Source organism: Nansenia antarctica, assembly GCF_963989245.1.
Source record: "Nansenia antarctica genome assembly, chromosome: 15".
NCBI classification, from domain to species: Eukaryota; Metazoa; Chordata; class Actinopteri; order Argentiniformes; family Microstomatidae; genus Nansenia; species Nansenia antarctica.
Genome location: NC_137685.1, coordinates 30,177,085 through 30,196,868, shown reverse-complemented (window position 1 = coordinate 30,196,868; position 19,784 = coordinate 30,177,085). Strand labels below are relative to the sequence as shown.

General features: G+C 43.6%; 1 protein-coding gene across 1 annotated transcript in view; it reads right to left on the bottom strand.

Moving 5' to 3' along the window:
* Window positions 1-2,877: 2,877 nt before the first annotated feature.
* The window catches only part of mmel1 (membrane metallo-endopeptidase-like 1), a gene marked incomplete at both ends in the record, with an annotated part of 21,460 nt that continues 4,553 nt past the window's right edge, over window positions 2,878-19,784 (bottom strand). The window contains 17 exons of the mRNA XM_080546175.1: window positions 2,878-2,977; window positions 3,072-3,148; window positions 3,821-3,916; window positions 4,182-4,247; window positions 8,988-9,121; window positions 9,353-9,472; window positions 9,964-10,022; window positions 10,277-10,380; window positions 10,744-10,827; window positions 11,474-11,572; window positions 13,017-13,145; window positions 13,532-13,625; window positions 13,885-14,021; window positions 14,253-14,342; window positions 15,767-15,901; window positions 16,045-16,110; window positions 16,630-16,748. Of these exons, the coding sequence (XP_080402301.1) occupies window positions 2,878-2,977; window positions 3,072-3,148; window positions 3,821-3,916; window positions 4,182-4,247; window positions 8,988-9,121; window positions 9,353-9,472; window positions 9,964-10,022; window positions 10,277-10,380; window positions 10,744-10,827; window positions 11,474-11,572; window positions 13,017-13,145; window positions 13,532-13,625; window positions 13,885-14,021; window positions 14,253-14,342; window positions 15,767-15,901; window positions 16,045-16,110; window positions 16,630-16,748 (1,709 nt within the window). The remainder of the gene's footprint in view (window positions 2,978-3,071; window positions 3,149-3,820; window positions 3,917-4,181; window positions 4,248-8,987; window positions 9,122-9,352; window positions 9,473-9,963; window positions 10,023-10,276; window positions 10,381-10,743; window positions 10,828-11,473; window positions 11,573-13,016; window positions 13,146-13,531; window positions 13,626-13,884; window positions 14,022-14,252; window positions 14,343-15,766; window positions 15,902-16,044; window positions 16,111-16,629; window positions 16,749-19,784) is intronic.

Sequence of the window (19,784 nt, the reverse complement as noted above, 5' to 3'; positions counted from 1 at the left end):
CAGGTCCGCCTGCCCTCTCTCCGGTTCTGCCCTTTAGCTCTGCTGTCATTACTGGTTAATCAAGATAGAAAATAACAGTCCTGGCCCTGACCACTTCTTAAATGAGAAGACATGAGTGCCTTTCCCAGAGCGGCTAGCACCACTCAGGCACACAACCTTTCATCTGTGTGCTGCTGATCAGTGAGACCACTTGATCTGCTGCTGCTCTGTCTCTCTGCTCCCAGTGTTTTGGCCTTCACTCCTCATCCCTACGCACTCAAGTTCTGTGTGGTGGTCCCGGTATGGTAGCTGTTACCAGTATGGTAGCTGTTACTGTTACTGGTATGGTAGCTATTACCAGTATGGTAGGTGTTACTGTTACTGGTATGGTAGCTGTTACTGGTATGCTAGCTATCACTGTTACTGGTTTTGGTAGGTGTTAATGTTGGTGCTATGAAAGGTGTTACTAGTATGGTAGCTGTTACTGTTACTGGTGTGGTAGCTGTTACTAGTGTGATAGCTGTTACTAGTGTGATAGCTGTTACAAGTGTGGTAGCTGAAAGGTGTTACCGGTATGCCCTATAGGTCTCATACTCATAGTCAAGGTTGAGCTCTTAGATGTATTGAGGTGCATCTCTTCTCAGAGGATCGTGTGTTCAATCATGACAAGTCATATTTCATAACAGGTTACACAGTTACAGTATATACAACACGATGCAGGTCTATTATTCAATAAATGCCCAGATATTTCATTTGGACTATCATTTGGACTATTGGTATTATAGTATTATAGATCCTCTCCAAAGTGTGGTGCAATACCTCAGAGTGACCACTAGGAGGTTTAGACAGCCAAATCAGACCATGGGCCATAGACATGCACAGCTACAGCACAGCACACACAGACAATACTTATCCAGATCTCCTCTAACAGGCATTTGCCACTTGTGTCCACGTGATTTGTGTTTTCAGTTGAGAACGCTACACTCAGCAGAGGGGTAGGAGGGGACGTTATTTTCAAACATTTAACAAACTTCTGGAGGAACTCTGAACCCATGTGTACTGTTTGTACGGGGAGTGGTGGAAGGTCATGAGTTCAAATCCCACCTGGGATCACCACCACTAGTGTGCCCTTAAGTAAGGCACTTAGTTAGCCTTAAGTTACTCCAGGGACACTGTCCCAGTCATCTCTAATTGTAAATTGCTTTGGATAAATGCTCAAATGTAAATGTATAAAGCGCCTACCTCAAGGGGGTTTTCATTTCTCTATGCCTGGAGACTGTCTTTGTTTTGTAGGTGGGTCACCAGCTGAAGCAAGACTGCACATTCCTGATTATATTACATAAGCATGTCCCCCCCCCCTGTTCTGATTCTGCTAGTGATGTCATGAGCACAAACGCTAGGCGCTGCTACCCTAAGCCACTTAGGCAAAGGTGCGAAAGCATCATGACTGAAAACAACAAGTACTTCTTCTCAAGTTTTTGTTTTTTGTTTTTTAATCTTTAAATCAGAAACCCCACAATATCATATACTAAAAGGCTTCTCTCTGCCCCCTTTTTGAAAAAGCATCGCTCTGTATTCTGGATGCTGACCCTACTGTACATTCTGACCCTACTGTACATTCTGACCCTACTGTACATGTACTGTTAAAAGGCCCAACCTATACTGCCTGGTCTGGTGGACAGTCGGTAAAACCACCTACACTTTCATGACATGATGCAGGTTATTGAGACTGAGTATAGAGCAGCCGTCATGAATAAAACACTCTCCTTGGCTTATCATCAGCACATCCCAAACAAAAAAACTGTGCTGGGCAATTTTCCAGAACAAATATCCTCTTAAATAGCTTCATATGCTGTAGATTTCACATAGAAAGTTAAAGCAAATCATTATAATCCATCCTTATTTCTTCTTCTTCTTATTATTATTATTATTATTATTTTCTTTGAAAAATGTTCATATAAGGTTAAAGCTGCGAAGGTTTAACAGTCTTGAAGTCGTCACATAAAATTGTTTCATTAAAAAGTGGATTAACAGAGTCTTGGGAGTGTGGCTGGCCAGTTCCGGCCCTCTGCTCTAACTCACCTCCACTCCATTTTCTCACCTAGCTCCTACTCCTTCCACAGTCATGCTGCGATGACTGAGAGTTATCTCTCTGCCTCGTACCACACGGTTAGAGAACACCTGGCCTCTCGCCCAAATGTCTCAGAAAACAAATATATCTGGTATCAGATAAAAACCGTACAAGGCATCTCAGTGCCAAAAGAAACTCGGCACACGTGGCTTTAAGCCACTAAAATATGCGGGCTTCAAAGCACGGTGTATTTTTTGCCAGTTGAATGACTTGGCATAGAGATCAAGGTGTTGTTTCGGAATACGTTTTTAAACGGATTTAAAGCTAGCATATGAAACCAGCTGTATAGGCTTGGAGACCTATTTAACAAGGTCTCTTTTATATGTTTGCCCTATAATTTATCACATCCTCACTCACTCACTCACTCACTGCCCACAGTGGTATACAGCAAAACCACTTGTAAACAAGAACAAGCAAAACTATTCACCCACAGACAACATTTCTAAGTTGAGTAGCCATGTACACACATGTGTGTCCCTCCTGTCTCACCGTACTTTATGTCTGCTCCAAGTGATGAAACTGGGGTATAGGACAGATACACAGTCTATTTATATTCTGTATATATTTACACACTGTTAAACACGGGTGTAAATATCTGTGTTAGCTTCTGCCATGTAATGCAGATCTGTGGGACATACTCGGAGGCAGAATGCCCCATGTGGCGTGGTGAATATAACACACGTTGGTAGTTTAGTTTATGTTCTCAAGTTCAGTCGCCCCAGTCCAGAAATAAATACCCATGGTAGGTAGTTGGAGGCAGGAACTGGCTACCACACCCGGCACTTCATCTCAGGGTTCATCGGACTGCCTTTTTTGCACTGGAATGCTTCGGAAAAGGCTTCGAAATTCTGTAGGGAGCCAAGAACCCTGTGGGAGAAAAGAGGTGAAGAGTGATGGCTGGAGATTGACAGAATATGTAACAGCTGGTGCCAAAAAGCACATTTCTTCTGTTGGTTCTGACCTGTATTCCAGGGGGCTATGTGAGTCGGTCTTGATGGACTGGCTGGCATATTCAGGCCGATAGGAACCGCACCACACCTGGAGAGGAAAGATATCGATCCAAATGTTATAAAAGCAGACCGTGCTATGCGTTATGACACTGTGAAGACATAATATTGATACTACAGTCTATGTGTCAACCGGATTTGAAATCAGTATCATACACTATGTTCATATTGTACCTTGTTTGAAAATGTACAGCTTTTATCTATTTTGGCTAAATATGAATGCAAACCATGAACAGATGATGATTGCCAGAAGCACCTATAGTACAGGTCTGTTGGCGTTGCGTTGCTTTTTGATTGCCCAAGTTCATAGTCGCAGCAGGTATTGTACGGGGATGTCATACAGATTTGGAATAGGCTTTTTGACCTGCTTCTGCATGTGGAGCGTCAAACACAGCCTGGCTAAGATCTGGCCTTGTTTCCTCTGGAACCACAGCGGTTCTCTTGGCACAAAGTCTGGACCCCCAGGTAGGAAGCCTGACATAAAGTTACGATCTGTTATTGTTTTAATAGAACATTCCAACCCTCCTTTGTCCAATTGCTTATTTTAATTTCGGGGAAGGAAAGAAACCCTTTGCGGGTTTTCCCCCAGTACTACTCAACTGTGTTGTGTATGTATTTTGTTTAAAACAAAGATTTAGTGCATTCTGTAATTCATTGAGTTTCATTGAAATTACACTACAACCACGTTTTCCTTGTTACTCACTTGGGCGAAGTTAAGAAAGAAAAGCTGCTTGTGGTCCATGTCTAAACCAGGTAAGCGAGGCTCCTCCCCTTCTCTGTCCATCCACTTCAGGTAGGCCTGGGACCGCAGGAGAAAACATACATGTTACATGTGTTCAGATCAGGGGAGGCTGGTGGAGGCAAACATCGGAGGATAACAGGCTCATTGTAATGCACTGAATGGAACGCAAAATAGTATCAAACATTACAATGAGCCCATCCTCCCTATTTCTACCTCCACCAGCCTTCCCTGTTTCACAGACACTGTTTAGTCTCAGTTTATGTTATTAAATTGGGATTCAATGGCTTTTATAAGGACTATTGTCTTGTGATTCTGATCACACCTTATAAGCTTGACGAACTCCTCCATTGTCTGCAATGTTCTCACCCAGAGTGCTGATCCCACTGACCTGGGCGAGGGGGCACACAGAGAGAGACTCATCAACACACAGAGAGACACACAGAGAGACTGGTCAACACACAGAGAGAGACTGGTCAACACACAGAGAGAGACTGGTCAACACACAGAGAGAGACTGGTCAACACACAGAGAGAGACTGGTCAACACACAGAGAGAGAGACTGGTCAACACACACAGAGAGAGACTGGTCAACACACAGAGAGAGACTGGTCAACACACAGAGAGAGACTGGTCAACACACAGAGAGAGACTGGTCAACACAGAGAGAGAGACTGGTCAACACACAGAGAGAGACTGGTCAACACACAGAGAGAGACTGGTCAACACACAGAGAGAGACTGGTCAACACACAGAGAGAGACGGATCAACACACAGAGAGACGGATCAACACACAGAGAGAGACTGGTCAACACACAGAGAGACTGGTCAACACACAGAGAGACTGGTCAACACAGAGAGAGAGACTGGTCAACACACAGAGAGAGACTGGTCAACACAGAGAGAGACTGGTCAACACACAGAGAGAGACTGGTCAACACACAGAGAGAGACTGGTCAACACACAGAGAGAGACTGGTCAACACACAGAGAGAGACTGGTCAACACACAGAGAGAGACTGGTCAACACACAGAGAGAGACCGGTCAACACACAGAGAGAGACTGGTCAACACACAGAGAGAGACTGGTCAACACACAGAGAGAGACTGGTCAACACACAGAGAGAGACTGGTCAACACACAGAGAGAGACTGGTCAACACACAGAGAGAGACTGGTCAACACACAGAGAGAGACTGGTCAACACAGAGAGAGACTGGTCAACACACACAGAGAGACTGGTCAACACACAGAGAGAGACTGGTCAACACACAGAGAGAGACTGGTCAACACAGAGAGAGAGACTGGTCAACACACAGAGAGAGACTGGTCAACACACAGAGAGAGACTCATCAACACAGAGAGAGACTGGTCAACACAGAGAGAGAGACTGGTCAACACACAGAGAGAGACTGGTCAACACACAGAGAGAGAGACTGGTCAACACACAGAGAGAGACTGGTCAACACACAGAGAGAGAGACTGGTCAACACAGAGAGAGACTGGTCAACACACAGAGAGAGACTGGTCAACACACAGAGAGAGACTGGTCAACACACAGAGAGAGACTGGTCAACACAGAGAGAGAGACTGGTCAACACACAGAGAGAGACTGGTCAACACACAGAGAGAGACTCATCAACACAGAGAGAGACTGGTCAACACAGAGAGAGAGACTGGTCAACACACAGAGAGAGACTGGTCAACACACAGAGAGAGAGACTGGTCAACACACAGAGAGAGACTGGTCAACACACAGAGAGAGAGACTGGTCAACACACAGAGAGACTGGTCAACACACAGAGAGAGACTGGTCAACACACAGAGAGAGACTGGTCAACACACACAGAGAGAGACTGGTCAACACACACAGAGAGAGACTGATCAACACAGAGAGAGACTGGTCAACACACAGAGAGAGACTGGTCAACACACAGAGAGAGACTGGTCAACACACAGAGAGAGACTGGTCAACACACAGAGAGAGACTGGTCAACACACAGAGAGACTGGTCAACACACAGAGAGACTGGTCAACACACAGAGAGAGAGACTGGTCAACACACAGAGAGAGAGACTGGTCAACACACAGAGAGAGACTGGTCAACACAGAGAGAGACTGGTCAACACACAGAGAGACTGGTCAACACACAGAGAGAGACTGGTCAACACAGAGAGAGAGACTGGTCAACACACAGAGAGAGACTGGTCAACACACAGAGAGAGACTGGTCAACACACAGAGAGAGACTGGTCAACACACACAGAGAGAGACTGGTCAACACAGAGAGAGAGACTGGTCAACACACAGAGAGAGACTGGTCAACACACAGAGAGAGACTGGTCAACACACAGAGAGAGACTGGTCAACACACAGAGAGAGACTGGTCAACACAGAGAGAGACTGGTCAACACAGAGAGAGACTGGTCAACACACAGAGAGAGACTGGTCAACACAGAGAGAGACTGGTCAACACAGAGAGAGACTGGTCAACACACAGAGAGAGACTGGTCAACACACAGAGAGAGACTGGTCAACACACAGAGAGAGACTGGTCAACACAGAGAGAGACTGGTCAACACAGAGAGAGACTGGTCAACACACAGAGAGAGACTGGTCAACACAGAGAGAGACTGGTCAACACAGAGAGAGACTGGTCAACACACAGAGAGAGACTGGTCAACACACAGAGAGAGACTGGTCAACACACAGAGAGACTGATCAACACAGAGAGAGACGGATCAACACACAGAGAGAGACCGATCAACACACAGAGAGACGGATCAACACACACACTCACAGCAATATGGGAAAAAAAACACTGTTGGGGAGCTCTCTCATCCAAATATAGTGGCACATCAAAAGTCTTCGGTTACAGTGGGGTGTGAACATTTGGGCACCCCTAGTTAAAATGCCTTTTACAATTAATATCTAAGTGAAAAGAACAAAATCTAACCTCTAAATGGTACAAAGTTAAACATAACACATTTTAAAGCAAGATAAAAACATTTTAAAACTTTTTACAGTTTCAAAATAATAAAACAAGGAAAAATGCCTTGTACAAAAGTTTGGGAACCCTGTCAGCTAGTACTTTGTAACTCCTCCTCGGGCAACTATAACAGCTTGCAAACACTTCCAGTAGTCAGCTCTTCCCGGCAGAACACCTCTAGCTCAGAAATATTCTTCGGCCTTCTTGCATGTACGGCATGTTTGAGATCTCTCCACAGATCTTCAAGGATATTCAAGCCTGGGGACTGTGATGGCCATTCCAAAACCTTCATGTCTTTCCTGGAAGTACTTCATGGTTGATTTTGAGGTATGCTTCGGGTCATTGTCTTGCTGGAATACCCAACCTCTCTTCAACTTGAATTTCTGGACTGACCTTCGAACATTAGCCTCTAGAATGTCTTGATATTTGGTGGAATCCATTCTTCCTTCCACCCGCACAATATTGCCTGTGCCCCCAGCTGCTACACAACCCCAAAGTATAATGGATCCACCTCCATCCTTAACAGTTGGCAAGGTGTTCTTCTCTACAAATGCTTCACCCTTTATTCTCCAAACATACCTTCTTTGGTTGTGGCCAAAAAGTTACATTTTGGTTTCGTCAGTCCAAAGCACATTGTTCCAATAGGCTTCAGGTTTCTCAAGGTTTTCTTTTGCAGACTTCAAACGCTTAATTTTGTGTTGAGGTCGTAGGAAAGGCTTCTTTCTGGCAACTCTGCCATGTAGGTCATTGTTGTTTAAGGTACGCTGTATTGTTGTCTTGTGAACTAGACCGCTGTCGGCTACTCTTTTTTTTTTGCAGCTCTTTTGTAGTGATGTGTGGGTTCTTCTGAGCATTTCTCACCAGATCTCGGCCCATTCTATCTGAAAATGTTCTTGGTCTTCCAGATCTTGCCTTACTTCAATTGTTCCATTTATTTTCCATTTTCTGATGATGTTTCTGACAGTGGACATTAGTAGTTTGAAACGTTGAGAGAGTTTTTTGTAGCCTTCTCCTTGATGGTGGAAGTGAACTATCTTGATTCTGACTTCCTTGGACAACTGTTAGAGGTACCCATGGGTTTTTAACACCAGACACAACAGCCACCGCAGTCGGATACTTTAGAAGCCATGGAGTTACTTCAGAATATATAGTTCAACCCTGGAATTATATTCACCTGACTCATTGAAGCCCTAACGAGTAAATCACCTCAGTAATAATCTTCTCAAAAGGTAACAAAGAATAATCCAAAAGGGTTCCCAAACTTTTGCTCAGGGCCCTTTTTCATCATTTAAAAAAAAATGATTTGAATGAAAATGAAAATAAAAAGAAACCTTGCTTTAAAATGTGCAGAAAGTGTAATTGTAGCATTTAGTGTTCAGGTTTACTTTCAATCACTTGGAGATTAATTGTAACAGACATTTAAACCATGGGTGTTCAAATCTTTGTACCCCACTGTAAATAGTTTCATTAAGCAGAGGATTAACGGAGCCTTGGGATGTGGCTGGCCGGTCCTGCCCTCGGCTCTCTCAGTACCACTCCATATGTTCTCACAGAGTTCATGCTCATTCCACAGTCATACTGCAATGACTGAGAGTTATCAATACAACACACAGTATTAATATTACACTCACTTTATTAGGAACACCTGTATACCTTCTCTTTCATTCAGGTGGTGTAATGGTGTGGGGAATGTTTTCTTGGCACACTTTGGGCCCGTTAATACCAATCAATCATCACTTGAAAGTCACAGCCTATTTGGGTATTGTTGCTGACCATGTGCATTCCTTCATGGCCACAATGTACCTATCTTCTAATGGCTACTTCCAGCATGATAATGCACCAAGTCCCAAAGCAAAAGTCGTCTCAAACTGGTTTTCATGAACATGATAATGAGTTCAGTGTTCTTCAGTGGCATTCCCAGTCACCGGATCTGAATCCAATAGAACACCTTTGGGATGTGATAGAACGGGAGATTCACAGCTTGAAAGTGCACCTGAAAAATCATCATTCATCATTCATGCATCATCAACATCTTGTGGAATCAATGCCACCAAGAATTGAGGCTGTTTTGAGAGCAAACGGAGAGTATTAGTATAGTGTTCCTAATAAAGTGAACGAGTGTATTTTTCTCACTAGGAAACTCACATTTTGTCCTCCTGCAAGTTTCCAGTTGAAGTTGCCATATTGTTGCACCATGCACTGTGACTGGTCGTTAAAGTGCTCAGCGGAGAAGTTACTCCACCAGTTCAGCATGTTTCCATCCTTGTCGAAGTTCCGCCCTGTGTGCAAAGGTGAAGAGTTGAGAACAGTTGGAATACTATCAGGTTAAATGCTTGAAGAAGAAGCATAAGCAAATATTTCCCCACAAATAGATAATACCCCAATGCACAATCATAATGCAATGTTGGAGCTGAATAGTGACTGTTGATTTGCAACTTAATGTTTATACTGGCCCAGCTGGATGACAACTACTAAAGTAATTTAGTGTAAAAATAGTTTAGCAGCCTCACCCTTGTCATCAAATCCATGGGTGATCTCATGTCCAATCACCATCCCTATACCACCAAAGTTCAGCGCCTGGAGCTGTTGTTTACTGAAGAACGGAGGTTGCAGGATCCCAGCGGGGAACACTAGAGTGAAAGAAATCCCAGATGAACTCAAGAGAGCGTCCATAAACCCGCATCCTAACAGAACAAAACACGGTTGTCATGACAACGACATTAAACAGGAGTTCGAACTAATAGATACATTAACAGATCTGGGGGCAACCCAGGCTACCCAATCCCAGCTCCCAGATCGTAAGAACCACCAGAACATTACAGTCAACAGTACTAGCAGTCTGTCATTGTGGCACCCCTGGGCCAATCTCTTTTTCACAACAAAGCTTGTGTGCACTGGAGCCTGAAACTAGCTTTACTCTTATCAACAGCGGAAAAAAGCATTATAGAGAGTGATTATTCTCAACGATGTGAGAGTGGAAGTGAGGTTGAGAACCAAGGCACGGAATCTCACGAACAAGGATGTTGTATCAGAGCCAAACCACCACATCCGTCAACATTTCGTAGGAGTCTCCGGTGGTTTGTCTGTCACCGGGTGGTCCTTCAGTCGGTAGAAGTCATACCTATCTGGTTTCTGTTTGGTGAGTAGAAGGCATTGACCACAGCAGCGCCAATGATCCACCTTAATGAAAAGAATAGCGTTTAAGTATCTATCAGGGGAGGCTGGTGCTGGTAGAGATCGGAGGCTGGCTCATTGTAACACATGGAACAGAATCAGGGAAGGTATCATGATACATGATGTATTTGAGACCAATCCTCATTCCATTTCATGCATTACAATGAGCCCGTCCACCAATGTCTACCTCCACCAACCTCCCCTGATGTAAATGTGCTTGTGTTCATGTGTGTGTGTAAGGCTGAACGGATGTGGCTTACAGGTCAGGGTCCACTGGTTCCCTCAGCTTCTTCAGACTCTTGTGTGATTCAGATTGAAGATTCTCAAGTATGTTCTCAAAGTAGTTCTCCTCAGTAAAGTTCAGCTGCAGCGAGAGAGAGAGAGAGAGAGAGAGAGAGAGAGAGAGAGAGAGAGAGAGAAAGATAACCAGAAGGCACAGATCACCAGACACAACCAAGACACATTCATGTTTTTCATGTCATGTTTTCTATGTGTATCAGAAGACATCCCTGTATCCCTGCGTTGGTATAATCACTTAGAGCCAGGAGGAAGAGAATGCCCAGGGCCAGGGACGGAGCTAATGGTTCATTGCAGGGGGGGCGGGGCCTTGTAGTGGGCCCCTATTGGCGCTTTTCCACTACCAAACCGTACCATACCAGAACCCGTGAACCCGGTCTGTTTTGCTTTCTCCACTGCCAACTGAGGGCACAGATAAGATCTCACTCACATGGGCAAACTCTTCATCAAGCTTCTGATTGTCCTCTTCAAGGATGTGGTCAGGATACCCAATATGCTCCTTGATGGCCATGGCCTATAACGCAGAGCAAATCAAATCAAATCTAATCAAATCCAACTTTATTTATGAAGCACATGTCATATAGCGTACTGATACAACACAATGCACTTTACAGGAATATTAATAGAAAACAATTAAAAGACAATGAGAGAAAACATGATAATCAGTCATGGGGGTTGAATACAGTCAAAGCAGGGATCACATGAGGACTGTTGGGATTAATAAATGAAAGCTGAAATGAATAGTAATACAAATAACGTTTTAAAAAGGAGGAGATAGAAGACAAAAAAAGCAGCAGCACATGGAAACAGGATGGTAAGTGCCTCCGCCAGTCAAATGAATGTCTTATCCATGTGCTGCTAGAACATTAACTTCATATTTTTGTCCATCAAAATGTAATATAACAGATAGTGGAAGAATGACATTGATTTATTCATGTTGAGCTTTTCCCACAAATTGATTTTCATTATGGTGTAGAGCAGGGGAGGCTGACGGAGGAGAAAATTGGAAGACAGGTTCTTTGTTATGCATGGTGGGAATGAGGAATGGTGTCATACTGTATCATTCATGCATTACAATGAGGCCGTCCTCCAATCTCCACCTCCACCAGCCTCCCCTGGTGCAAAGGGTCTTTTTTGGTTTTGCACCACTGTGTTTGTACCTTCTCTCTGGCCTTCTCTTTAGACTGAGGATCCATCCAGCTCAGCTCCTCCAGGGTTTCCACATATGCTTCCTGGATCTTACTGATGAGGTCACTGACCTGTCAACACAAGAAGTGTATACAGTGGGGTGCAAAAATGTGGGCACCCCTAGTCAAAATGCCTTTTACAATTAATATCTAAGTGAAAATAAGCAAACCTAACCTCTAAGAGTCTAAATGGTACACAATTAAACGTGACACATTTCATCACTTTTTAAAGCAAAAAAAGTAAAACTTTTTACAGGTTCAAAATAATAAAACAAGGAAAAAGGCCTTGTGCAAAAGTTTGGGAACCCTGTCAGCTAGTAACTCCTCCTCGGGCAAATATAACAGCTTGCAAACACTTCCTGTAGCCAGCTAATAGTCAATCAATTATTGTTTTGGGAATTTTTGGGAATCTTCCTGGCAGAACACCTCTAGCTCAGACATATTCTTCGGCCTTCTTGCATGCACGGCATGTTTGAGATCTCTACACAGATTTTCTATAATATTGAAGCCTGGGGACTGTGATGGCCATTCCAAAACCTTCTTCCGTCTTTCCTGGAGGTACTTCATGGTTGATTTTGAGGTATGCTTCGGGTCATTGTCTTGCTGGAATACACAATCTCTCTTCAACTTCAATTTCTGGACTGACCTTCGAACATTAGCCTCTAGAATGTCTTGATTTGGTGGAATCCATTCTTCCTTCCACCCGCACAATATTGCCTGTGCCCCCAGCTGCTACACAACCCCAAAGCATAATGGATCCACCTCCACACTTAACAAGGTGTTCTTCTCTACAAATGCTTCACCCTTTATTCTCCTAACATACCTTCTTTGGTTGTGGCCAAAAAGTTAAATCTTGGTTTCATCAGTCCAAAGCACATTGTTACAATAGGCTTCAGGTTTCTCAAGGTTTTCTTTTGCAGACTTCAAACGCATAGGAAAGGCTTGAGGTCGTAGGAAAGGCTTCTTTCTGGCATTTCTAGCCATGTAGCATTTCTAGCCATGTAGGTCTTTGTTGTTTAAGGTACGCTGTATTGTCGTCCTGTGAACAACTACACTGGTGTCTGCTACTCTTTTTCTTCTTTCTTTTTTTCAGCAAAAATAAGCTCAATGTACGGGTACACAGAGTAAAATTCTTAGGTTCAGGTTCTTCGACATTGGCATTGCAACAAAATACAAAATCAACAATAATAGAATAAAGCAGAATACAAAATCAACTAAATCAACAATCAACAATAGCAGCAGAATACAAAATCAAAGTCAAATAAGGTGATAAAAAAAAGAAGAAGAAAAAAGACACACACACCCGTGCGCGTGCACACGGGCACATACACACACACACACACACACACACACACACACACCCGCACACTACACACGTACACACAAACATACACACAAACACACATACACACAAATGAGCTGCACTCAGTCACCTAAACTGCTGTGATGACAGTGATTGAAAGTCAGTGGAGGATTTTCCTGTCTTGTCTGCCTCCTGTCTGCACCAGTAACTCACCATGCGTTTGCTCTCCCCAGCGAACGTCTCGCGCACGTACAGCGCTCCCACGGCGTTCTCCATGGTGCTCTGGACGTAACGCACACAGTCTCGCCACCTCGCCTCCTCCACCGTCGTCCCGTACAGAGCCTGCCAACACAACAAAAGAGTCACATTCTGTGGCCTGGGGTGGTCCAGTGGTCTAGCACCGTGGTCTACAGTGCCCATGTCGGCATGGGTTCGAATCCGGCCCATGCCCTGCTGACATGCCCTCTCCTCCTTACTTTCCTGTCTACCTTCACTATCTCTATCCAATAAAAAAAAAAATTACCTTAAAAAAAAAGAGGCTTAGGTTCTTCAACATTGGCATTGCAGCAAGATGACAAAATCAACAATAATAGAATAAAGTAAAACCTCAAAGGTGAACCGGATTTATAGTCCATCCCGGCTTGGCTTTTTGTCCACTCTTGTGTTTCCCTAAAACCTTCCCATTGTTGTTTTTCAGTTATTTTCTGTCATCTGTGTGTCTCTCTCACCTTTTTATAGTGCGCCCTGGCGTCTTTGAAGCGACGACTCAGACAGCTGAGCCTCTCGATGATGAGGTGCCATGTGAGGTAGTTCTGCATGGTTCTGGAGGAGAACATGGATATCAGACTAACGTCACATAAAACATATTTAACTACTTGTATGGCCACATCATGGGAGGCTGGTGAGGGTAGAAAAGGGTAGAAATCGTTGACAATGTAATGGGAAGGAATGAGGAATTGTATCATCTATTCCATGCGTTGCAGATGACCCCCCCCCCGTCCATTTTTACCTCCGTTTCCTTCCTTCCACTGACCTACATGATCAGACCCTCCGTTTGTGGGTATGTAGGACGGAGCCTGACCTGACGCTATGTTTGGAGAGCACGCCATCCATCTTCTCCAGGTAGGGGGCACTGTAGACGACCACGTCCTCCTCAGCCTGCACCTCAACGGCCACGCTGGACAACACGCCTTGGATGTATCGAGTCCAATTAAAACCCTATCCAAAAAACCAAAAGCTATATTTAGTTTGAGCCTTGAGCTGTAACCCATTAATACAGGTAGAGCACAGTACAAAACAGGGGAGACTGGTGGAGGTAGAAATACAAAGACGGGGTCATCAAAGACGTCCTCCTCATTCCATTCCAGCATTTACAATGAGCCCATCCTCCGATTTCTACCTCCACCAGCCTCCCCCCCGATAGAAATCGTGTGGAGTGGAGGAACTGACATTGAGGCTGTAGGTCTCCTGTAGTTCACTGAGGGTCATCTTGTTGTAGAGGACGGTGACATCCTGACGCTCCTCAGCTGGGGACGTGGCCTAGTAGAGAAGGACAGCATAGTGGGATGTCTGATGCATGAGGACAAATACAAACCATTGTATCCACCCAAAATCAGAAGAGGGTGTCTGTGGATCTCAGTCTAATAAATGTATGTTGTTTATGTAATTCATTAAGGGGTGGGGGGGGGGGTCTCCCTTTAATATGGCATCAGTGGGGTCACTATGGCTGTGTTCGAAATGGCATACTAGTATACTGCATGCTAGCATACTCAGAGTATATAGGCTACTGCATACTGCCTACTAAATTCATAATAAGTATGCCAATACCAGCCGACCGTTTACACTGCAGTATGCATACTGCATCCCAGAATGCATTTCGCACCGGCTGGCAGCGGGGATTTTAAATCCTGAATTTTTAACCTCCATTGGCTAAAAGCTGTAATTTTGGTGTCATTTTGATGTCATTTTATGACGTTTTTATATTTTTTTGTTTTTGTTGTTTTATGTTTTCAGGCGAGAAAGTAACCATATACAGTATATTCCCAAAATGTGTCCAGTTTATCAAAATAACCTGTTTATATATAAGATCTGACGTTTTTTTCCCCACTTCTGTTCGCTAGCTACATTACGTTGCTTAGATACCTTCATTGCGGGGTTCGACAGAAACGTCGGAAGATATTAGCTAAACAAGTTGTAAAATATTTGGGGGCCAATATCTTTAGCTAGCTAAAGTAACTAGCTTACTATATTGTTGTCTTAGCAGTTGGTAAAAGAACAGGATTAAATATACATGAGCAATAACATATCGTGGGCTTGCTACAGCAATACTGGGACCATTCGTGACTGGGCTACAGGCAGTCAAATACTAGGCGAACGTGTGTGTAAGACACAAATAAACTTGGATTTCATTCATTTCAAGTGGCATCTTTGTATTGATGACGATGTAGTCATGTCTAAGAATTCATTTCACCATGTAAATTCTCAATATAGTGAAAATACCACCGCTCATCCGTGATCAGACTTAGCTGGGGTGCTGCAGCTGAAGAGTATCAAATAGAGTGCAAAAAAGCAGCATCTGCACACTTGAATCTGTGCAAAAAACAATGTTTATTGCGAGCTTTTGGTCTCCAGGCTATCGGACAATGTAAACAACAGCTGTATGACGAGTTTGTATGACGCAGTTTGACGAGACTGAAGAGACACGCAAAGCATTTTGGGGATTTAGTACCCCAGTAGTGTCCAGTCATGGCATACTCAAATATTCAGCAAAATCTAGTATACATACTAGATTTCTTGCATACAAAAATGTTGCATACTGTACAGTGTGAACGCTCTCGCATACTCAAATCTACATCATATCTAGTATGAGTAGTATGCTAGTATGCCATTTCGAACACAGCCAATGTTTCCTTTCGCCTTCTCTTACAGTTCCACTTCCTGTTGTGGCGAAGACGGGCACTCACATTGGCGATGTCTGTCTCCAGCTCCAGCACTTGCGTCATCTCCTCCCACACATGCTCATCATCCTGAGTCAGGTTCCTGTCGTCCCGGGCAATCTTCACAATGGAAACCATGAACTGTAGGTAGGCCTCTCTCACCTAGAGGGATACACACACACACACACACACACACACACACACACACACACACACACAGGCAGTGACAATACTCTAACCTTATCTTTTCCAGAATTCCAGTGAAATTACATTAATATTTTTTTTTTTTACTTTCAAGAAAGTACCTTTTTGTAGTTTCCATCGTTGAAGTAGTAATCCCTGGAGGGCATGCCAAGTAATGGTTGGTCAATCTGTCAAAAAACACATCAGTCACTCCCAAATCACTACTGTTGAAGAATTGATATTCTGTACAGTGAAATAGAAATAGACGAACAATTCTCAATGCAGCCCAAATTAATGTAAATATTATTGTCTAAAGTTTTCGATTTGATCTGGTGTGTCTCTATTCTGTTTTTGTTTTTTATTGTTTATTGTCCTGCTTCTCTTCTTCTTTCTTTTTTTTCTGTCCTCTTGTGTCTTTTTTCAGTCTTTTTTTTGTGTCCTTGAGTTTGAGAAAGCCGGACATTAGTTATTATTATTAGTAGTAGTAGTACTGTAGTAGTATATATAAGTATATCTAGATAGAGAGAGAGAGATAGAGAGATAGAGAGATAGAGATAGATAGATAGATAGATAGACAGCACCTCACATCACAAACAACAACAACAACAACAACAACAACAAAATAAAGTGCCAGAATAATAGAAAAAATATATAAATAGACCTCGAAACATTATATACAGTAAAGACTCTACACCGTTGTGACTTACATAGATGATGTGACGCCGGGAGTCGCGGTCGTCGGTCCACACGTACAGGTCCAGCAGAACCTTCTTATGGTACCGCGAGGTGAGGACGGCCAGGGTGTCCTCCAGACTCCACGCCTCCTCTGTCATCACAGTTCAAAGGTCACACCACATCAACACACCTGCCGCACGGTGTCCGCAATGCAATCAACAATCAACCCACTAAACCCAGATGTTGTAGAGACGGTCTCCCTCTCGCCAACAGCCAAGTGTGCTGTAGTAGTGTTGCTCCGCATTAAACAAGAGGCATAACTCTGTCTGTGCAGATGCACTTATGTGGTTAATTCAGTTTGGGCCGCCATCTTTGATTATATTTAATCACACTGGCGACAGTCAGTCACAGCAGCTTGTTTCAGATGCTCTATGTTAGGGGTCAGTCACAGGGCTGGTGGAGGACCTGCCCACTCACACTTTTTTATATTGCACCGTTTTGCACGTATACTGACTTATATTCATTTACTTATACTCACTGTAATACTGTATACTGTCCCACCATGTATTATCCTTACATTCATGGCTTTTCCACAATTTGCTCTGGTTAGATGCTGAACTGCGTTTCATTGTCTTAGTACTTGTGCTCTGTCAATGACAATAAAGTTGAAATAAATCACCATGACCCCCCCCCCTCCCCTCCATCACAACACTGTACCAGACTGCACTGGATGGGAAGAGTGATTCTGGTGGATTAATAAGCCAGGTTGATAAATGACTCTGGCTCCCCCCCGCCCCCAAGTCTGCCCAGGACTGAATATGCACTGGACTCACTGTAAAAACTCTGCACTGCACTTTTATATATGTAGCACTATCCAATGCACTGTTGTCTGTCCTGTGTTGTCCTGTTTTTTGCATTTGTTTTTGTTCATGTATACACGTGGAAAAAAAGTATAAACGCACTTACAGTAACGCCAAAGCAAATTCCTATATGTGTATGCATAATGGCAATAAACGTTATCTGAATCTGAATCTGAACATGATGATGCATTGGTCATTGGTGTTACAGTTCAGTCAGATCAGTTCCAGGCCTCCGTCTCTGTTTCTGTGCACAGAAGGTCCACAAAAGGATTAGTTTTGTCCCAGGCCAAGCTGCGGGTGCCATTCCCCTACTCAGCGAGGAAAATACTTTCACCTCAGGAGGGGCACCTGCTGCCCATGTGATAAGACAGAGAGCGAGAGGGGGAGAGCGAGGGGTTGAGGTCATTAGATTTGCTGTCTCACTCTCTTTTCCACCGCTTGTAGTTTCTTTTAGAACTGAGGACCGGTCTTTGGCTCCTCAGAGAGGAGGACTCTGTATATCTCCTTTGTGTAGGCAACATTGTAATACTGAACATTGACGTTTTTTTCTCATTTCTTGACTCCACACCTGAATCTAGGATTTCTAACACCCTGCAGCACAGCGATGGGGACCAGTCTCTCTCAGGAGGTCACGGAGGCACATGTGTGTGTGTGTGTGTGTGTGTGTGTGTGTGTGTGTGTGTGTGTGTGTGTGTGCGTGTGTGTGTGTAAGCACAGACTCATTAAGCATATAAAAAGTCACATTCCAACTCCTGGATTTGCAGGAGGTGGCAGATAGCAAGGTGGGGAGAGTCCTGCAGGAAGTCTGTGTTACTGAGCCTGTGGTTTCACATGAACACAGGAAACGCAAAAGAAAACTAATTCTTTGCAACCTGGCCACATAGTGAACACTGCTTCATAAAACTTCACTCAGACAACCCAGATATCATATTGCAAAGCATGTAGGGTAATGTAGTACAGGACTGCTACAGATTCCATAGCCTAGCCTAGTGACATGTGCATCTGATGATGTCACAATAGCAATCTGACCAGGGCTCTGACCCACTGCTCTGGTTCTGGTTACCGAGGACGATGACAGAACTTGATTGTGATGTCATAGTCGTGTATATGTATTTATGCAGTAGCTTTATAAGCCACAAACAGTGTAGTACCAGACATCGAACAAGACAAGACAACGTTGCATTTACCATTTACCATTTACCATTTACAAGTACCAGACAACGAAATGCAGTGAGATGGACAATCTACAGTACCTGAGCTATTTCAAACCTTGTGCTCCCTTTCCTCTGGATCCAAACACATACGACGTTCTGGCGAGATCTTTCTCCAAGGAAGGAGGAGCTCAGAACCAGAACCAGACCCAGACCCAGACCCAGAATCTCCACCTGAGTCCACAGAACCAGGCCCATGGCCATCTGAACAGACCTATACTCCGTGCTGCTGGTGAGTTTCTTAAAGGTCCACTATATATATATATTTTTTTATTTTTATTTATTTATATATATATATACTGTATGCCTTGCCACATAAAGCTCTTCAGCATTTACTGATTAATTCAGTTTATATAAATTCATTTTATTTGTATTTCACACTCCAGCCTTCCAGTTCCCGCCAGCTGTCCCCACAGTCTCTGCTGCTGGTGAGTACATTTCTTAAAGGTGCTAAAACTATATAAATATAATGGAATTTGTATTATTTAGACTCATGAATGCATATGATATGTTGTGTCTAGTGACTCTGCACTGTACACTGGATGTAAGCACTTCCACATTAAGTCCAGTGTATCTGACACATTGTTTTACTCTACTGTATAACTTGCCACATGAAGATCATCAACATTGACTGATACAGTTTATTTAAATTAATTGTATTTGTATTTCACACTCTAGCCTTCCTGCCTGCCTCCAGCCATGGACACGGTCCTGACTCCTTCATGGACTGGACTGCAGGACCTCAGCTGGTCGCTTCCCCTACAGTCTCTGCTGCTGGTGAGGACATTTCTTAACACTACAACATCCGTGCCTTTTTTACCTACTATAAGAGCCGCCTCGGGGGTCAAATGTCCCACTCTTTAATGCTAACCTGCTATTTACACACAACGACCACTAGTTGGCCATCTTTTAAATTAGCCTGCCTCCTTCACAGAAAAACTGCAAAATATCTTTATACTATCTTATCCTGATGTGATTTAGAAAATGTAAGGATAGTGGTTGGTAGAACGCACATATCTAGGAAAAGTCATGAAAGGAGGGTCATGAAATTTGATCGAGTGCAAAGATATTACATTTATATTACTCACAGGGTCAAATGACCCTACCTATGGCTGT